This window comes from Anopheles arabiensis, chromosome 2 (genome assembly GCF_016920715.1).
Source record: "Anopheles arabiensis isolate DONGOLA chromosome 2, AaraD3, whole genome shotgun sequence".
Lineage (NCBI taxonomy): Eukaryota > Metazoa > Arthropoda > Insecta > Diptera > Culicidae > Anopheles > Anopheles arabiensis.
Genome location: NC_053517.1, coordinates 62,230,158 through 62,250,523, shown reverse-complemented (window position 1 = coordinate 62,250,523; position 20,366 = coordinate 62,230,158). Strand labels below are relative to the sequence as shown.

The 20,366-nt window shown below is 38.6% G+C and overlaps 1 protein-coding gene across 1 annotated transcript in view; it reads left to right on the top strand.

Moving 5' to 3' along the window:
• Positions 1 to 18,241, top strand: part of LOC120908659 (LIM domain-binding protein 2) — a 42,474-nt gene extending 24,233 nt beyond the window's left edge. Inside the window, 4 exon segments of the mRNA XM_040319881.1 lie at positions 11,173 to 11,385; positions 13,070 to 13,205; positions 15,354 to 15,484; positions 15,653 to 18,241. Coding sequence (XP_040175815.1) covers positions 11,173 to 11,385; positions 13,070 to 13,205; positions 15,354 to 15,484; positions 15,653 to 15,949 — 777 coding nt within the window. The 3' untranslated portion in view covers positions 15,950 to 18,241.
• Positions 18,242 to 20,366: the final 2,125 nt, after the last annotated feature.

Sequence of the window (20,366 nt, the reverse complement as noted above, 5' to 3'; positions counted from 1 at the left end):
TCTAACTGATGTTAACACCTATAACTCTGAAATAGTTGCTGCATTTACACTAATTTAAAGAATAATGCGTCCAAACTGTCTTTCTCTAGCACGATGTAAACAAAATGACGAATGACAGATCGATTTCAAAATCTCGGCAAATCCAATACTTAAACCGATATCTCTTTATATAACTTTTTTTTTATTTAATGCTTTAAATATAGCTTGATCAGCTATATCAATATCTCAGAGTGAGAAAAATTGACGAAGGCCACGGGCTCGCCTCTGAGAACAAGTTTTGAGTGCTTGAAGAAAATGAAATGAGTGCTTGAGAACGTTTTATCAACTTGAGAAAGCCCCATGGCCCCGCGGCCTTAAACGGCAATTGTGAAACGGCAACTGAGATATCAATAAAGTTTGGAAAAGCGGAGTGGTCTCAGCATTAGTTTTAATCGAGCTCGTGAAATATTTTTAAGTGTGTAGCAGCACGCAATTTAACCGTAGCGACACGGGTTCGATCATAGTGGCATGCGATTCTATGCAAACGGAACGAGACTCGAACGTAGCTGGAAACTGGTGTATATATTACACGAGGTGAAATATACATGACTTTTTCAAACTTTTACAGATAATCGTTACATACATATTTATAAAGATTCCCCAACTACCCATTATGTATATCGTGTAAACGACTTTTGGAGTAAAATTAATACATTATCCATCATTGTTTTAACTTAAAAAAATCAGAAAAAATGCTGTACTGCAGTAAAAAAAGTTTTGTGATTTCGTCATATGAAACTCACCCAACTCTCGGCTTCATTAGATCCAGAAAAGCGCGCAAGAAACACTCGTCAATATACCGCATTTTTGTGCATCACATAATACGACATCACATACGAGTTTCTCGCAATAGATTATTATCAAACGATTTTTACTATTGAAATTCTTGTATGTCTGAGTATGCAACAATCAAAATAAGGCGTCATCCATCAATTATGTAACGCTGATAGAGGGGGGAGGGGGAAAGAGGCACCAGGCGAATCAATGTGCGATATATCTCACATCTCGTGCGGGCTCGAAGTCTTCTTGATCTCAGCTGTCGGTGAAGCCCATAGTATGCACGATTCCCCTGTACAACGCGTGTCCAGATTTCGCAGCTGATATCGTTGTCCGAAGTAACGATCGTCCCGAGATAACAAAACTCCTTTACTACCTCGAGATTGTCGCCGTCAACTAATACACTGCTTCCTAGATGGTCTGAGTCTTCGGCAAGCAGGTACTTCGTCTTCGTCGCATTGATTCTCAATCCATTTCTTGCTGCTTCGCATTTGTGTCGGGTTGTCACACCGATGATGTCGATGTCATCATCATTGGCAAAGCCAATAAATTTGAGAGCCCGGTAGAGAATCGTGCCACGAATGTCGTTGTCTAGCCCCGCGCTTCGAATGACACCTTCCAGGGCGATGTTGAAGAGCAGACAGGATGAGGCATGTGACATGTGAGATCCGAACGTTTCCGACGTCAAGTTCGATACGCTCGCCTTCTATGATCTATGGTGTCTATCTATGGCCGCCTTGAAGTCGATGAACTGGTGGTACGTTGGGATTTGGCGCTCTCGGCACTTCTGGAGGATCTGCCTCAGAGTGAAAATTTGGTCGGTGGTAGAAAATTTGCCTCTAACAAACCCAGCTTGGTAGCTGCCGACAAAATTTGTAGCAAGGTGCGCAAGTCTGTAGAACAGGATCTAGGACAGGCAGCATTAAAGACCGTGATGGCTCGAAAATTCGAGCAATCCTGCTAATCGCCCTTTTTGTAGATTGAGTGATTAACACCCAGCTTCAACTCCTCCGATAGTTGCTCCTGCTCCCAGACTTTCACGATCAGCTGATGCATTTCGACGGTAAGCCTCTCCGGCCCCATCGTAAATAATTCGTCCGCCCCACCGCTGCCAGCAGATTTTTGCTCTTTAGCTGCTTGATGGCGCTGGCAATCTCATCCAGAGATGGCGGGGGCACCTCGTCGTCTGCGCCGATGCCGTCGCTGTTGTTACTGCTGTGCTGATTTTCTGGTGGTTGCCTTGTTCTGCCACTTGCGTCAGCCTCTCCTGCCTCTGATCCATTCAGGAGTCCTTCTAAGTAACACTTCAACCATTCGTCAGCAGATTTCCTTGCGCATCCCGGTACATTGCGGTCTTAGGAGCAAATCCGCTCCGTGCCTCCTTCAATCTCCTGTAAAACAAGCGGGTGTCCCCCAACTGGACTAGTTGCTCCAGGAGCTGTTTATCTGACTCTTCAAAACGGCACTGTTTGGCCTGGAAGAGCAGGGATTGCTGTGTCCTCAGTCGTCAGTTCTCCACCTTCTGACAGGTTTCATGCCGTAGCATGCGGGCGCGCGCTGCATTCTTCTCGGATAGTGCTCATCTCGTTTCTCTCTTCGTGGTAAGTGGCCGATCTTGTGTTCGACTGCAGTGCTGATGGCTCGTTCCACCTTACGCCAGTGGTCTGCAAGGGGCATCACGGCGATGTTGTTCTCGACCGGGAGCACTTCGCATACCCTTCCGCCACATCAGCACACTTCAACCGGTCCAGGTTGAGCCTTGGTGGGCTTACTCCGTTGGTTGTTAACCACGGAGAGTTTCTGGCGCAGCTTTATCATGACCAAGAAATTGTGCGAGTCGACGTTTGCCCCTCTATACGTTTTAACGTCGACAATATCCGAGAAGTGTCTTCCGTCAATCAGAACGAGGTCGATTTGGGACTTTGAATCACGCCTCGGGTGTCTCCTGGTGTAGCTATGGCGGTGTGCATGCTGGAAGAAGGTGCTGCGGATGCTCATGTGCTTGGAGGAGGCAAAGTATATCAGCCTGAGGCCGTTTTTCAATCCGCATAACCGACCCTCTGTGTTTAAAAGCGTTATATTGTTCGTTAGTAAGACTGTGTTGTTGTTTGGTGTCCCACCTCATTTACATCGATTGACCGCATAGAAAGAGTGCAGAGATCATTTACTCGGTATATTGTCAGCAAAATGCCCGGCTTCACGTCAGATACCCTACCGGACTATGAGCAAAGATGCCAGCTGTTGGGTCTGGACTCATTGGAGAAACGCCGTCACATTTCCCAATTAATGTTTGTTGCCTCGCTCATATCTAATGCTATCATTCTTTCATCCCTGCAATTCTATGTTCCAATTCGTTCCTTACGCCTTCGTGCTCCTTTATTTGTTCCAAATCGACGCACTTCAGTTGGTTTAAATGACCCTTTATTACGTGCTGTGAGATTGTTTAATTCCTGCGCACACCTGTTTGACCATCACCTCTCCTTACCATCCTCCCGATCCATCCTCCGAGCAAATATTTAATAAGTTTAGTTAATAGGTATGTTGTTAAGAATTCAATTCAGACAGCAGTTATGTAAATACATAAAAAAAATAAAAAAGTCTTTTAAAGAGAACAGGTCGAAGCGTTTCGGGTAAATTGACAGAAAGCCATGGGAAAATTTTGACAGTTAAAGTGAACATTTCTTATGAGAGTTTTGTTCAGCATTCATTTTGCATTTTGCATTCATTTCTTTTTAGAATATTATAAGAATTAGAATCCAACTAGAATTTTACATGACTGATACCATCCAAAGATCTCATTTATCATTTGTTCCCGGCAAAGGACGGTATGCATATTGTACCAGTGTGTGCCGATTGGTTGTTTCGTTTAACTCTCAGTGTTTGATTGAAAATAAATCGGACTTCTTTTACCCAGTTAGAACATGTACTGTGCTGTTTTATGCCTGTTAAACTTTTCGTTCTTCCAGCATGACCGTTGCAAACGGTAGTGATTCGTGGTCACGGAATGGCAAACAATGAAAAAGGTTATCAATGTTTCTGAATACAGATTACACTGCAATTACTTCTCCTTTATTCTTCCGAAGTGATTGACCCCAAGAAATTTAACCAATATAATGTTCCTAATAGTAAATTCGTCCACTTTTCCGCGTTAACTATTAGCCGTTTGTCACCAACACTTTTTCATGAAACTGTCAAAAGCGAGCTGAAAATGGCAACCTAGCAACGGGCTTTGCATCGACCTGTTCTCCTTAATAGATCTTGCTCTAGATTGTGCTCTTCCCTTTTTCTATTCGTTGCAAGGGTAGACTTCTTTCTCTATTTCTTGGAATTGGAATTCTTGGGCGCACTGTAATTGAAATGATCCTAGTAACCATGTTCAGAAAACCATAATGTTCTCTTTAACGAAATATAAAAGGTAGTTAGATAAGAAATACAGTGAACCCTCTCTTCTTTGACACCTCTCCAATTTGAAAAACCACTCTTATTTGAAAATTTTCCACAATCCCTTGATTTCCAGTACATTTTTGTCCCTCTAATTTGGAAAACCTCTGAAATCTGTATCCCTCTTATTTGTGTATGACTAGTTAATTTGGCCCGGTTGCAGGTTTCGCAACAGAACTTAAGACGTGTATACTGACTGCAGGCCATATTTAAATGTTTTCATGCAAACATGTAGATAAGAATTCCTGCTCTCTTTTGATGTCTTTTTTACTGATACTTTTTATGACCGTTTTATTTCGGTTTCGGACACTCCTGAGGCAGGCCAAGACCGCAAAGCGGTTGTAGCGCCGGATAAGTAAGTAAATTTTATGACCGTTCTGCTATCTTGGTACAGGTTTCCATCCAATCCTTATCCAGGTTTATAGCCCTTCCATAGTTTTGTCTTATTTACTTATTTAAATGTTTTATTTACAAATGTTAGTGTTTCCATTACATTAGCAATCGTGGTCCACTTTTCTTTTCATTATGTTTGACAGTTGTCAACTCGTACGACTTAACAACATGCCCATCGTGGGTTCAAGTTCCAATATGACTGACTATTATCCTGCTATAGGTTATCAAAAAGTCACTAAAAACCAAGCCCCGATGTGGCGCAGGCAGGTCTTGGCCGACAACGGTTGTTGTGGTAATTTAGTTATGCTGAACTTATGGAATAGCTTCTATTAAATGTCATGACATGTTCATATGACATATGGGTCATCCATCCACAGGGCTCACTGTCACGGCTTATTATTGACCCGTGCCCTATGTTCTGCAAGACTATTTGTGTACCAAGCAGCCATGGATATCCAGGAGTGCTAAATGTAAATAAAATCAATTAAACTAACTTCATTCAACTTTGTTGCATCATCAGCTCATATAAAAAAACCCATGGCCCAGGAATGTCCTTATTCCGTGTATATTATTATTGTATATTATTCCGTGGGAAATATAAACCCGTTATAAGCATGTTTTAAAGTTGTTCACTTAGTCCTAGTTATGCAGCTACGATGGTTTCACTATTTTGCATGGTACCACGCATTTTGGGTTAATGTACAATGGAAAATTGTAATTGTTAAACGTTCATAGCGTACGATTTGGCAATCCTTTCAAGCAAGCATTTGACTGCATTTGGATGATGGTACAGGAAGCAAGTACATGATAGTTCGAAGCAAGTATTTTTATTTAAACGTTTTGAACTACACAAAAAACACTACTACGCATGATAAAACAGATGGAGCGAGGTAGAATCTCCACCACAGAATTATTTAGAATCACTGGGAATAGTTTGATAATTTTTGATACACTTTCAACACGTGTGTAGAAGAAAACAATGATGTCTTTTGATCTGAATATGAATATATCAATGATTCAATCACTCTACCATTGCTTGTTGCCTCGGAGAATGGAAACACCGCAAAGAAATAAAAATCATCCAAGCATCCATAGTTGGTTAGCAAAACCGTTCTATAGTGAGTAACTTTTTCGTGGAAGGAAGATCCTATAGTGAGCAATCGTTTTACCTATGAGCGTAACGTGAGCGTAACGTGAGCGTCACCTCTTACTTCGTTTTGTATAGGAGATGTTGCCATGGTTATTGAAAGATGTATGCTCAAATTGGCAATCGTGTTCGCAGTTTCCTATAGCAACATTTAAGGATGCATAGGGGAAGGTAGCTAAAGACGGACACTGCGGGTAAGATGGACACTTCTCATAAATGCATCAAAATGGTAATTTTGGAAAAATCAAAAATGCAGCATCCTAACTTAAATTTAAACAACACATTTGAGAACATTGTTGGCATAATATATGCAAAATTGGTTAAATCCACGAACGAATAAAATTTTCAATCATGTGCACCCTTGTGGATCTAATTAGACTACTACGGATTTTAAACTCTACAACTTGTATTGTTTATATTTCCGGAAGTTTTATTTAATGAATGAGTTGTCGTGATCATTAATGAAAAAAACTGGCGAAAGAACGAGAATGAAAGCAATACAAATTATTGTTTTCTGGTGGTTTAAACATCCTGACACCAAAGCGGGAAAGACGGACACTTTGTTGTAGGGAAAGATGGACACCGAATTTATTGATTTATTTTACTTATTTCAATTGATGATTAATCGTTTTCTTCAAATACCTTAAATAAGGGTATTCCAAAGCTGTAAACCAATCAGCAACAAGAGAAAGCATGGAAATATGCGAGAAACGGCACATCAGTCAAAGTGGCAGCCTTTCGTTATGCTATTCCTTGCTCGATGCCGATGAGACGCTTCACGAAACCCAATATCTTATACGACTTGGCCAACTTTAAGCAATAAAAAGATGAGGCATTGATACGTCATCATTCAGGAACAGATGAGAAATTCAATGGGATTACAAATATCAAATGTTAAATTTAGACATGGTGGATAATGGCTATTAACTATTAACAAGACCCTCAAAAATACTGGGGTCGTGGACTTTTCGCGGAGTAATTTCCTAAAAGGAAGTTCTAGATTGTTCTGTAAGCTGGAGCAACGTCAGCTGTAAGTGCGCGATATTTCAATAATGCTTTAGATGCTGCATTCCACGATATATTAGAAGAGGTGCTTACAATTCCTAAAATCACAGCTGAATGAATCGTCGTTGCAATAGGCGCACTTATATAGCGCCTACCACAACTATATGGACAGTCGTTTTCCGAGTCCCACTGCAGCAACTGGCGCTGCTTCGCAAACGTGGTGGACTTAACCTTCACCTTCCTGCCATCATGGCCAAGGCGCTGTTGACGAACCGGTATGTTGCGGAACAGGGGTGTCTAGGAGTCGGAGGTCAGCACATTTCTTGTGCTGGGAATCCTCCGAACATCGCCGCTGTTTCGTTAACGTACCCGTGTCTGCGTATCGTCATACAGCAACTTGGCTATCAACCACCATCAGACACTATGCGTGCGAACAGACGGCGTCCACGGGCCTGCCCACGCCCGAATGCAGAGCCGATGGCATACGATTCTATCTTCACCATTAACATGAGAGGGACAGAGCTTATACCCCGAACGTACCCTAAAGGTATGCATGCTTCACTCATCAGGATCTAAAGGCAAGGACAAGGCAAAAGAGACAAAGAAAAAATTCCTCACGGCTACACATGTCCTTTTGATGCGTTGTCTATGCGTCTCGCTCGGTATCACAGCGGCATACGGCAGGTAAGCAGTACAAATGCTGCTACCTGATACGCACACATGTTTATCGAACACAACTACAGTAGGTGACCGCTAACTGGATGTGTTTTACTGGAGTTTTTTTAAGTGGAAGTTCGTTAACTGGAGTGATTCTCAGTTAAAAATCACATAAAGGTCAAAATAACATCCGGTTTCTTACGAAGGGAAATTCATAGCAAATGTGCATTTTTCTCACAAATTTAAACTCTCAGTTAGCGGTCATCTACTGTATTCGGTTCGGCTCGGTAAACTTCACGAGGACGCCGGAACAAAAGGGCGCAGACTTTTTCATGATTTTGTATGACTTCGGCTGTTTTTGGACCTCGCGTGTAGGCGCAGACTATCACGACACGCTGGATTCGCCAAACACTGACGGAAGTGCTACTTGAGCCGAAGGTAGCCTTGGAAAATCCGTCAGTGAATTGGCGGCTACTCTGGCGCAATATTCATCGTTCCTGTTTACCGTCCCTTCAACGCAGCACGCTCTTCTTGCTGATAAACGGCAAGATCAGCCATGGAGAGCTGCTGCATCGAATGAACCGCCTCCCATCTCCGTCATGTTCGTTTTGTCCTGCAATAGACACCCTGGTACTCAAATTCGCTGGCTGCAGAAGAGTTGCTGATGCTTGGCAGATTCTGCACCAGCGAGTTAGCGTTGTAATTTCAGGGTGTCCGTCTTCGTCAACGTTATTGTTCGGTTTGTTGCGTTTGCCTGTACTAAATGGCATTAGTGCAGGCAAACGCAGCCATATCCTAAGTTTGTTTGCGAACTATGTCATCCACATCATTGGAAACAATGATGCTGTGATTGACATAGAAGATCTGTGTTGTTCAAAGTAAATATTAATGTTAAATAGAACCTAAGCACGTTTTTAATAAAACATTTTATAAAAAGAAATCAGAGATAGATAAAAACAGTGAATGTATCAGTTGTGCAGAATACTATTTCACATCTTCGTATATTTTTTTCAAATTTTTTAACGCGTTTTTACATGACTTATGACGAAAAAACAAATTTATGGTCGCACCATAACTATAAAGACATTTTGAAAAACAGGTTTTATGTGCTAACTAACGCATTTAAAAATCGTTCAAAAATATAAATAACATATTCTAGAAAGTTTTTATAAAAATACATTTTTGAACGATTTTTAAAAAGTGTTTTTAAAACTTTAAGGTTTTATAAGTTTTGTAAGAGTAATTATTAAAATATATTTTTAAATACCAACAAATTTAACAAAATTGTTAAATTTAAGTTTTTTGTCACCTGTAATGATTGTTTTGAAAATGAAAACCAAAGTATGTAAAAAGATTTTCAAAAATTATTTTGAAATTGCCATGAGAACCTTATCAATTTTGTGAACAACGGTTCAAAACTGTTTCGATCAAACAAAAGCGACACAAAAAACTCAACAACGAATTTTTACATACACAGTTAAGGAATGTAATCCTACACAGAAAACTTTTTTTACTGAACTTCAGTAATATTTTACTGAATTTTTTTTTTAACTGAAGTTTCAGTAATCCTTTCAGTAAAAAGAATGTTTACTGAATCATTCAGTAATGTCCGGTGCTCACCAAAATGACAGCTCGTTCACTGAAATCCCAGTAAAGCCATTCTCATATTACTGATTTTTCAGTAGTTGGTAGCGATTAAAAAATGACGAAATACTTCTTTTAAATTGAGTTTTTATTGATGCGCAGATATTGCCAGTCGCTCAGTTCATATTAATACATGTTTCGTGTTGTTTTATACAGTTTTTATACTGTATTTCACCGCCACAAGTGTAGATGGTTCAGTAAGCGCTCACAGACACCACGCAATTTCAGCAAGCTCAGTGGATTGTAGCCGAAATATCACCTGAAATTTCACCAGGGTGCCTGTAAGCGCCTACAAAATCAACTTTTTGCACATCACGAGCAAGTAGGTACCGCATTGTTTTGTTTTGATGTTTTGACTGACAGGTCGATTTGACAGAATGAATTGCTGCATTTTCAGTAATTTGTTTTACTGATATCCATTGAAACGACTAATTTGACACTTATTTTACTGATTTGCAGTAAAATGCGTATTACTGCAATGAATTCAGTAAATTATTTTGCTGAAAGTCAGTGAAAAACATGACATTCATGCTGGAAATCAGTAAAATATTCTATTACTGAACCGTTTCAGTAAAAAACTTTACTGAAGCAGAATGAGAAATTTGCTGTGTGGTCTGAAATATTTTTCCTCCCACCACCCTCTTCACCATTGATGTTCTCTTAGACCAGGGGCCTCCAAACTTTTCAGCTCGCGGGCCGCATTGCTTCAAAAATAACTATGTTGAGGGCCATTTGACGCTACCTTTAACTGATGAGTGAACGTTTAAATCTCGTTTTTATAACAAAATACTAGCTATACTTGTACAGCTTCGTGTTACTAAAGCTTGATTTTTGTCTAAGAAAAGTAAAAACTACAATTTTATTTGAAAAAGTCAAAATAACGTAATATTTACTTTAACTCTGGCAAAGTCATCGTGGGCCGCATTATAAGCTCTGGAGGGCCGCATGCGGCCCGCGGGCCGTAGTTTGGAGACCCCTGTCTTAGACCACTAGAAAGGCGCCCGTAAATGTTTTGGAGGAAGTGCAGACGAACACGATATTCAATTGCAATGGGCCTAGAGTATTACTCTTTGCACATATAATTACCGGCATTACAAATACTTATAGTTACTATAGTTGTAACTAGTATTCTGCACAACTCATACTCTTCTTCTCCGGCGCTACAACCGCTTTGCGGTCTTGGCCTGCCTCAGGAGTGTCCGAAACCGCTCACGGTCTCGCGCCTTCATCTTCCAGTCCGTTATCCCGGCCTTAATGGCGAACGCCTCCACGCCATCTTGCCACCTCAATTTGGGCCTACCACGCCTCCTCTGTCCTTGTGGACGGCCTAAAAAGACTTTACAACTCATACATTCACTATTTTTATCTCTGTTGGATTTTCCACAAATCGCGAAAAACGACTGTCCATATGCTGTGGTAGGCGCTGTATATCCCTAGATTTTTACCATTTCCCTTAACGTGTCCGTCTTTACCTACCTTCCCCTACTAAATGTTAGTCTGTTTCTTGTTTGTACGGACCTTTCATTCACTTTCAATCGCTGTAATTTAAACACCCCTCTTTCGACAGTCCCATCGTCTCTCAAATAAGAGAGATTTGACTGTACTAACAACATTAAATGAAAACACTTAAAACACGTTTTCCATGTTGCAACACCAAAATAAAATTTCCTTTACAACGTGTTTAAATTTTTTTTTATTTTATTCTTTTTTTACCACTGAGGCGAGATTTTCAATAATTTTGCATGCAATTTCAAGATTTGCGTCCAAGCGGATTTCACACATTCAGTCAAATTACATGATTTTGCGTTAGAACTCAAGACCGCGGGATACTTTAATGAATTAACGTGAGTCAATCGTAGGACTGCGGAGCGATACGTGAAAAGGTAGACGATATCGGGATTTGCGGATTTGCATCGCAAGACTGTGGCACACTTTTTCGGGTACATTATCGTACACCAAGGACATACAGCTTCGAATTTTAAATTTTTATTAGTGATGCACCCTCTTAAAATATGACTATTCATAAAATGCACTAATAAGATTTTATTTTACAATGATTTATTTCCCAGGTACTCACTGAAGGAAGACTTATTCTGGAATTTACGTTTGATGATTTGATGCGGATAAAATCTTGGCACATGGCTGTTCGAACCCATCGAGAATTGATACCCCGATCAGTAATTGCTCTCCACAGTCCTCAACCAGATCCTGCAATGCTTGAACAGATGTCGAAGAACATTACTAGACAAGGAATCACCAATTCAACATTAAATTATCTGCGCGTGAGTGGTGATGTTTACATGAACTCCTATATGCCACTTGATTCAATTCGGATCCTGCTTACCTTTACTTTAGGAATACCTATATTTCTTTTAGTTGCATTTTTGCTATAAGGATGTTGTCAGGTTGAAGCTAAAGCCAATAATTGGTTGAATTTACATTCATTACTAACATAAGTGAATTAAGTGCCGATAAGCGCACTCTGCCGATCTGGTGGTACAGTCGTCAACTTGCACGACAACATGCCCGTCATGAGTTCAAGCCCCGAATAGTGCTCCCATACGTAGGACTGACTATCCTGCTATGGTAACAATAAGTCACTGAAAGCCAAGCTCACTTCACTAGTGGGTACAGGCAGGCCTTGACCGACAACGGTTGTTGTGCTAATGAAGAAGAAGAAGAAGCGCACTTTACATTCATTACTAAATTTATGATTACAATTCAAGAAGTGGTAAACACAAATAACAAATTATATTGCTGATTACCATGCGTTTAGGCGGTATGCTAAATTGCATCGAGCACTGCAGCATGAAGCCAAAATCGATGGAATGCGATGCTATTCGACGTACAGTCGAATACAATTATAATCTGTTTCACGGTGAATATTTTCACGAAGTGTAAAAAAATGGCATTTCATCGAATGTCATCGCACCGTACAGGATGATGTGCAAGCACACAAGTAAAGGTCACTTGAGACTTCGCGTGAAAGTGAATATGAAATTTTGGATTTTTGGATACATTTCATTGAATATTTATCAAAATATAGATTATAGTACACCAAAAGAAAGGATATTCAATACCTCAACTATTGAGACTATTATACATGCTAAAATAATTAACTAAATGCATTTCCTCATTATTCCCCGAATACCATTATTTTCCTTTCTGTTGGTGTACGATAAGCTATATTCTGATAAAAATTAGTTGAAATATACCAGAAAAACCCAAAATTCACGTTCAATTTCACTGGGGCTCTACGAATTAAGCCCGCGTTAAAGTGCTTCATCAAATTCCGCCATGTTGGTTTCGACTATTTCTTCACGCTTCATGACACGAAATTGTAAGGAAACTGCCAGACACACCGAAAAAAAGCGTGACGAAAAAAATTACAGATGAAATGTAACGCATTGTACGCTCTTTTTTCGATCGACCGATTTCCGGTCCGACAGGTCCACGCGTTGGCGAGCGAAAACCTAACGAAATTGCTGTAAGCATGCTTCTGCATTGCCAAATATCAATTTAACACAAATTAAATCTAAGTATTCCTATTATTCTCTTCAAAATTGAGGTAAACAAAACCCACTTTTTGTTTGTTTACAATAACAAGCGTTACTTTTCAGTTGTCGTTGCGGTGGTTTTTAGGTGTGTCTTGCAGCGGTATAATTGTATTTCTAAATGCACAGTTAAAGAAAACAATTTCTTTCCTTGTACAAATTGTTTAATTCGTAAAAATACAAAGAATTGAGTCTCATGAAATAATAATTGTGGTAATTGATTGTGCAACATCAATATTCTTATGTGACACATATAACTTTATCTTCAGTGTTAATGTTTACGCTTTTGACTTATCAGAAGCAAATTATTTTTAAACTTATTTTATTCTGTACAATTTACGTTTTTCTTTTTCACCCTATTTCATTGATGCTATGAACAACAACTTTGGTGATAACCATTACGATTCGTCAGTTGTGTGTGATACTGGAACCAATGCAGGAGTTGATGTCTAGACATAAAGCATATGCACTAAGCCCCCGGGATTGCCTGAAAACGACATTGTTCCAAAAATGGCAACGGATGGTCGCACCGCCGGGTAAGAAAGGAGGTACTTCTTTATCCATAGTCTGTGTCCATTATAATGCCAATAATAATAAAAAAGTCCATTATAATGTGACAAGGTTCGAACATTCTACTTTTATATGTAGGCAACCTATCTTATAAGTATCTCAAAATAAATAAACCAGGCAACCTATCTTATAAGTATCTCAAAATAAATAAACCATTAATATAGAACAAATAGCTCATTTCAGTGAAATCTCTCTAAGGCTGGAAATAGACGAACCAAAATTTTCGCGATGCTGTGAAAATTGCGTATGGCTGGTACTGTCAATTTTTTTAAAAACTTTGACAGACAGGCGAGATAATCGCGGTTCGTTTACGGGCTCTTCCGAGGTGTGTTGACGATTGAATGTGCCAAGATGAAATAAAAATACAACACACGTATCTCGACACGAGTTTTGAAACAAATCCTCCAGAAAAAGTAAAAATAATCGGTTCGCGCTACTGCGAAAATCTCAACAATATCGAAGTTTGGATATCTCTGCGAAACAGCCGGCGCAATTAAAGACGCGCAAGATTTGACAGCCCAGCTGTTCTACAACTGTTATGAAAAAGGCGCGAATTTCGCAGTACCACGAAGATATCGGTTCGTGTATTTCCACCCTAAGACGAATCTTCAAGGGACCGTCAGTTTAGAGAGATATTCATCTTACTGTAATGCCACACGAGGTGAAATATACAGTGAAATAAGCTATCTGACAGGTGAAATATCTGACAGCTAATGCTAAAGGGTTGGGGGATATATATCATCCGCTTTCGATAATCAATCAAAAACAGTATCTACTGAAGCGGAACCAAAGTGTATGTAGACCAGATGTTTCATAGCATGTTTTTATTACCAAATTTGAACGTCTCTTTTTTACAGCACGGGTAAACATTTTTATGCTAACAAGCTTTCTGGCGATTTGACGAATTCACAAACACTTTTGAAATCTTGGTTCCATGCTCTAAAAGTTCTTCAAAACACATAAAATTGTAAACTAAACCAAACTGAACAAATTTTAATCCATTTTTATTCACGCAACTAATATCTTCAATGAGGAGATCAATGTCTATTACGTGTGTTGTGCTCTGCTAAGAAAAGTGATCGGTTCATATGGAAATTTGTTTAACCCGTTCTTCCAAGGGAGGATTTTTTTTATATACAAATTAGTAGTCAATTTATATGGGACGAGACCACCAGGTATATATAATAAATAGTTCATTTCGCTGTATATTTCACCCCGTGTGGTCGTACGGTTAGCTAAAACTAATGAAAGTGTTGAAGCTATGAAACTATCAATGAAAGCTTCTTTTGACCAATATTTTTGTGAAATGTCATTTAAAAAATCTACTTAGAGAATTGATGTTGCCAAATCGCATATGCAGCCTAGAGAATATTCTTAGGGTCACATCATATTCATAGAAGAATTAATTAGCATTAGGTTCGGGGCTGTGAAGATGTTGCTTCAACATTTGTTCATTTCGGAATTTTTCTGTTTATTTCAAAAAATGTGCACGCATTTGCTCACAAACACATTTTTAAATTAACTTGAAATTATTTTCTATACGTTTTGATATGGAAACAACTCCGAAAATGTTCCCACAACCTTCGTCCAGACGATTTTGCAATAAATGTTCCCGCAACATTTTCATAGATATGGGCCTTAATAATGCTATTCAAAATATTATTTTTATTAACAATGCTGAGCACACTGAGCTACACTGAGGAAGCATGTAATTCAACTTTCATGTTATACCGATACGTAATAAAACGAGAGCGCGATCCAATCACATGGCAGGTACCATACCATGTGGGTCGAATCTCCCATTACTGGACATACTGATTATTTTAGTATGGATGTATCAATTGGTCGCAGATATTACAAAATTAAATTGGAACTGTAAATCATAAATTATATAAATTTGTTTAACCCTAACTCTAATGTTTTTAGAAAACTTTACCGCTGGCCTCAGTGACTTATTTTTTTAATTTCAAACATTGGAAAATACATTAACTTTTCCACTAGCGTTGCGTAGTTTATTGATGGTCTTCTATGGACCAGCCGCGCTTGTGCTAATACTGGTACATTTAATATTTGGTAGGTTTTTATTAAAAACATTCTAATTTAATATTTCTTCACGTTCAATTTAGATGCTCAACGTCCAGCAAATAAGAGACGAAAACGTAAAGGTTCTAGCTCTGGTGCTGGAGCTGGGAACACCGGGCCCCAAGTTCCCAGCAAGAAGCGATCACCGGGCCCAAATTTTTCTCTGGCGTCTCAGGTAGTGAGTTGATTTTCTGGATTTTTTTCATTGTGATTTGCCAGAAGATAGAATTTTATAAGTTTAATAAGGTAATATAATTCTAATGCACATGATTATTTTTATTTCATTTTCTATGTTTCTGCCTTACGTCATGTGTGCGATCGCATCGCATCGGATTGTGCAAAGGATGTCATGGTGGTGGGTGAACCATCTCTTATGGGAGGTGAGTTTGGGGATGAAGATGAACGATTGATCACTAGGCTTGAAAACACGCAATACGACGCTTCGAACAATCTTGAGCACGATGGTCATAATGCATTTAGCGGCGGCAGCGGAGGTGGAGGCGGCCACAATGATGGAGGTCCAATGAGCGGAGGACCTACTTCATGGCAGGTGGATCGAGGAGGCGGCGGAAGTACAGTAAACAACGCCGGTTCAGGTGGTCCGGAGGGCGGTAAAAAGAGTCCTTCCGTTTCTCAGTGACAAATGTAAAATCCAATGCACTCAACTCTACAAATTTTCGTGGCGTACAGCGGCGATTGATTTTGCATGTGCATTGGTTCATCACTGCAGCAATTCTCAAACTTTGCAAGAGTAAGTAAATAAGTAGGAAAATGAATATCTGCTGCTTCTCAATAGAGTTCAGGAAATCAACAAAAATTCTATATTTCCTCAACGAGAGTAAATCTAGGAAAGGGAACAAGAGCATGAGCTAATGGCTTACTAACTGGAGGTACACAATTACTGACGAATGAAATTTTGATGTCAACGATGATTTTTTTTTCAACAAGTATGTTATTAGTCGCGGTCAGCTTCGCAGTTTTTGTTTGTTATGCCTCATTAATTATCTACATTAATTTAATGCAACATAATTTGGATTTTATCACTCGACACGTTTTCTTCTGGACATGCAGCTATGGTGCAATAGAATTATTTGCTCTCTTTCTAAGAGTGAAAAAAATTAGGCTTCAAATTGTTCAGGAAAGTTGGAGAGATTGTGAAAGCTTCTGCCGCGTTACCAAACTTTTACTTTAATATATTCTTTTTTCGCAGTACAGCTCGACAAATTTAGCAAATCGTGTATGGTCGATTGCGTCTACATATTATCGTGTATTATCACTGAATTAATGATGTGTGATGCAAAGAAAGGAAAATAAATCAGGAATTGCCGTCTTAATTGTTTTATAATAGCCTATTATTAATTACGATACATAAAGAACACAGACGAACTCAGATAGGTTATTGATCATTACTGTGAAGAACATTTGAGGGTGTTCAACAGAAAAAAAGATAGATAGCGTATAGGTGCAGCTATCTAAACTCTACCGAAATGTTTTACTTCTAGTGCAAGTAAATCTCTCTAGCACAAGAAACAATGGTGGGTCACTACCCTACTCTAAGAGAGATAAAGTTAGAAAAGTATATACATAATGTGAATAAAAAACTGCTAATTGTGTAATTTCAACTAATAATAATTTAATTGATAATGGATAGAATAAGTAACGTTCTTACAAAAAAGGATGTTTGAATAGAAATATCTTATTTGTGCATTCTGTCTCACTCTATCTGCATCTTTTTTGAGCTTCTAGTATATTCATAACTGTCGATTTGTCTTCTTTAATTTTAGTTTTTTTTTAAATACAGTATCATAGTTGTGCATAAACAGAACCATATTAATTTGTGCTCATGTACGCATACCGCTGGGATACGAATAACAAGCAAATAATTAAATTTGTGTCTACTGTAACCATTTGTTATTCATATAAAAACTGATATTTTTGCAATCAATTTGGTACGCCTCATTTTCCTTAAATTAAATGATTTATAGAAATTGGCTATACTATTTTATACAATTTGGTTAACTTAAAAACACGTGGGTCGTCATATGCACATTTGATGCACTATACACAATTGATGCTGTGGAAAAATATTAGACCCAGACATTTGAAACTATTTGTATAAATAAAAATCTGCTTAGGGGTAAAGTGTACGCTCGGAAATTAGCACTTGATTGAAAGCAGATTATGGAATGTTGTATTGATGTGTTATTTTACATCATTTTTTGAGCGTTTTATTAGTTGATTATTATATTTCATACATACGCACGTTTTACATTAAATGCCAATATTATAAAAATAGAGAGGGATTTATCATTGTACCATATTTCACCACTTTTGATCGAAGCTGTGTTTCATCTCACCAATTTAGTTGTCAAAAGAGCGAATTAAAAAGTTGCGGACTATCGAGCGTGCGCTTAGTTTCAAAACCTTTGTCACACACAAATGAACTACTATAACGCATCTCACATGCAGTTGTCTTATTGAGTAGATTGTAAATAGTTTTTAAATGCATTAAATGAAAAAAAATGGAATTAAAGATATCTGATCCGATAATGGCTGGAAAACTGTCGCTAATTTATTTCCATACTCTAACATAGCTGGAGACATCACTCTAATGGCATGTATAATAAGCAAAAGGGAGGTGTATATACGTGAAGAAATATCCCATGAGGTAACGAGCTAGATCCAAACAATTCATCTTTTTTTTTATATTGCCATGGTATTTTACCTGGAATTAGATTTCATACTGAAACATGCAACGATCAATCTCAAATTGGAAATTTTCTTGTAAAATTGATTGAATAACCTTGTCCATTATGAAATCATCTAAGGGAAATCTATTCTTATTCTGAGTAATCAAAGGATCTAATGATCGAAAATCAATCGTTGAAAATAGATGGTGCGAATAAATAAAAAAATGTGTTAAGTAACATAACTCAAGATGCTTTGGAACTATTAATGAATTTTACGATTGAGAACTCAAGGTACAACATACAAGTATGCTAAATTGTGTACTAAATGTACCAAGCATACTTCTACTACATGCAGATTACAATGATTGGTTTTGGTTTTAGCTCAAATTTATTTCTGAATAAGTTGAGAGATTAAATTTTATAATCAAAAGCTAGGTTATTACATTTCCCAACAAGTGAATACAATTTCCAGCCATATTTTACTCTTTTTACATACTATATCATAATCCCTTCCTTTCCCACAGACGTTAACGTGAAATGATCGAGAATGTCAATGAAAGTTATATTCAGAGTTAAATTTGGTAAGAAACAATATGATTCTTTGGGAAATCCAATTATCTATCGGTTGGAAGATAAAACTTAATCTTTCAAGAAGTTATTGCAAATACAAGGCCGGTACAACTCAATACCGCGGGAGTTAGTCAATGCCATGACTAAAGCACTCTTTCTCGACTTGTGGAATCGCCAATGTTTTAGGCCCTAAGACGTTTAGGGTATCGCAGTCAAATCCGCAGTCTCGAGTATTGACTCACGAGGCGGTTAATGTGCTGAAAAAATGCCCGTCGTTCTTGTGTTGAATAGTTAAACCGTGTATATCAAGGACAGTGTAGGAATGAGGTCAAATATTAGACGAAATCGGATTGGCCATCTTGGATGCCATTTGCCAGCAGAATGCCCTTGAAAATTCATGATTCGCTCAAACATTTACTGTTACTACAGGCAAACATACTCGTCCTGTAAAATGTATGAACCAATTAACATTTTTCTTGCAATAACCAGGCCGATTTATCTTTTTAATCACAAATAAAATTAGAATAGGAAAGGGCTCTTAGATGTCAAACTGCCTGTAACGAACTTTTGGCTACTAGTCAATCGTTCTACAATACGGAACCTCGTTCCTACACAGTCCTTGCATGTATATAGAAAACCTAAAACTTAATTTGACATGTCACGCTACCACTATTAGCACCTGTAGACAGATTATTCTAATGCACATAAGATTTTCTTTGGTAAGCCTGAATAAACATTGTTATGTGCTAAAAGGGGAAAGTAAAGGCCTTATTAGACGGAGGAAAATACTGTCATTCGATTTTGGAATCTATCCTTCAAACAGGGTTTGACAGATAGATGACAGTCGGAAAATCGGAATACGGCATGCTCAAATCCGATTTGCTCCAGAGTAGATTTTTACTGTAAAGGCCTTATTAGACGGATGAAAATAAGTTAATCTTTATCTAGGCCGGTTGGCCATAAAAAAGATTTTTATTTTACACTAACAGGATTACTCCTGACTAAAGCTAAACTATGAACTACATCTTGCTGATGCTAGACTTCGACTTCGACTGACTAAACCTAACGAGCTAATGTTCTAACGAAGCCGCTGGTTGCTGGCTGCATTGGTCCGTTCTCACGATCGGTCTGCGTGTCGCATTACTTGCGCATGTCGCCGTTGTCCGCTCGTGGCCGGTGTAGCGTTACATCTTCGTCTGCTCGTAGCCGGTGTGGAATGCCAGCTTGCAGTCTGGTTTCTAGCGGGTCGGTCTAACTCCTCCCTTCTTAGATGACTTTGCCCTCAAAGTCTGCCGAGAGCATGGAATGTTGTGGGTTTTTTCACGAAGGTTTCTATGTGGTGGACATCCTGTCGGTTGGTGTTGTTCGTTGGAATGTTGAGGCTTATTTTCGTTCTTCTTATACTGGTAATGAAATATAAAATTGCTATTGTTATCAGAACAATTGTCGTTAGCCCAATTGACCCAAAGATATGAAGTTTCCATGTGAGGGAATTATTAACCAGGCTGATGGTATGTAGTTTCTCTCTGTGCTGCAATGTTATGTTTCGAAGATGTTCAATTGAAGGTTCGTCTCTGATGCCGTCTTCTTTAGCGATGAGGCCAAGAGTTGATATATATGGTTTACCGGTTATCGAAACTTCTGTGCTGGGAAAGAGTTCTCCGTTAATAAAGATATTGCAGTTGTGAAATTGTATGAGATATGATCCATTAAGAATGTGGTTTATATTGCTGCAGTTGGATGAAATTTCGGCAGTGGCATCATTCAATAGAATATTCGCATTGTTAATGTGTTTAA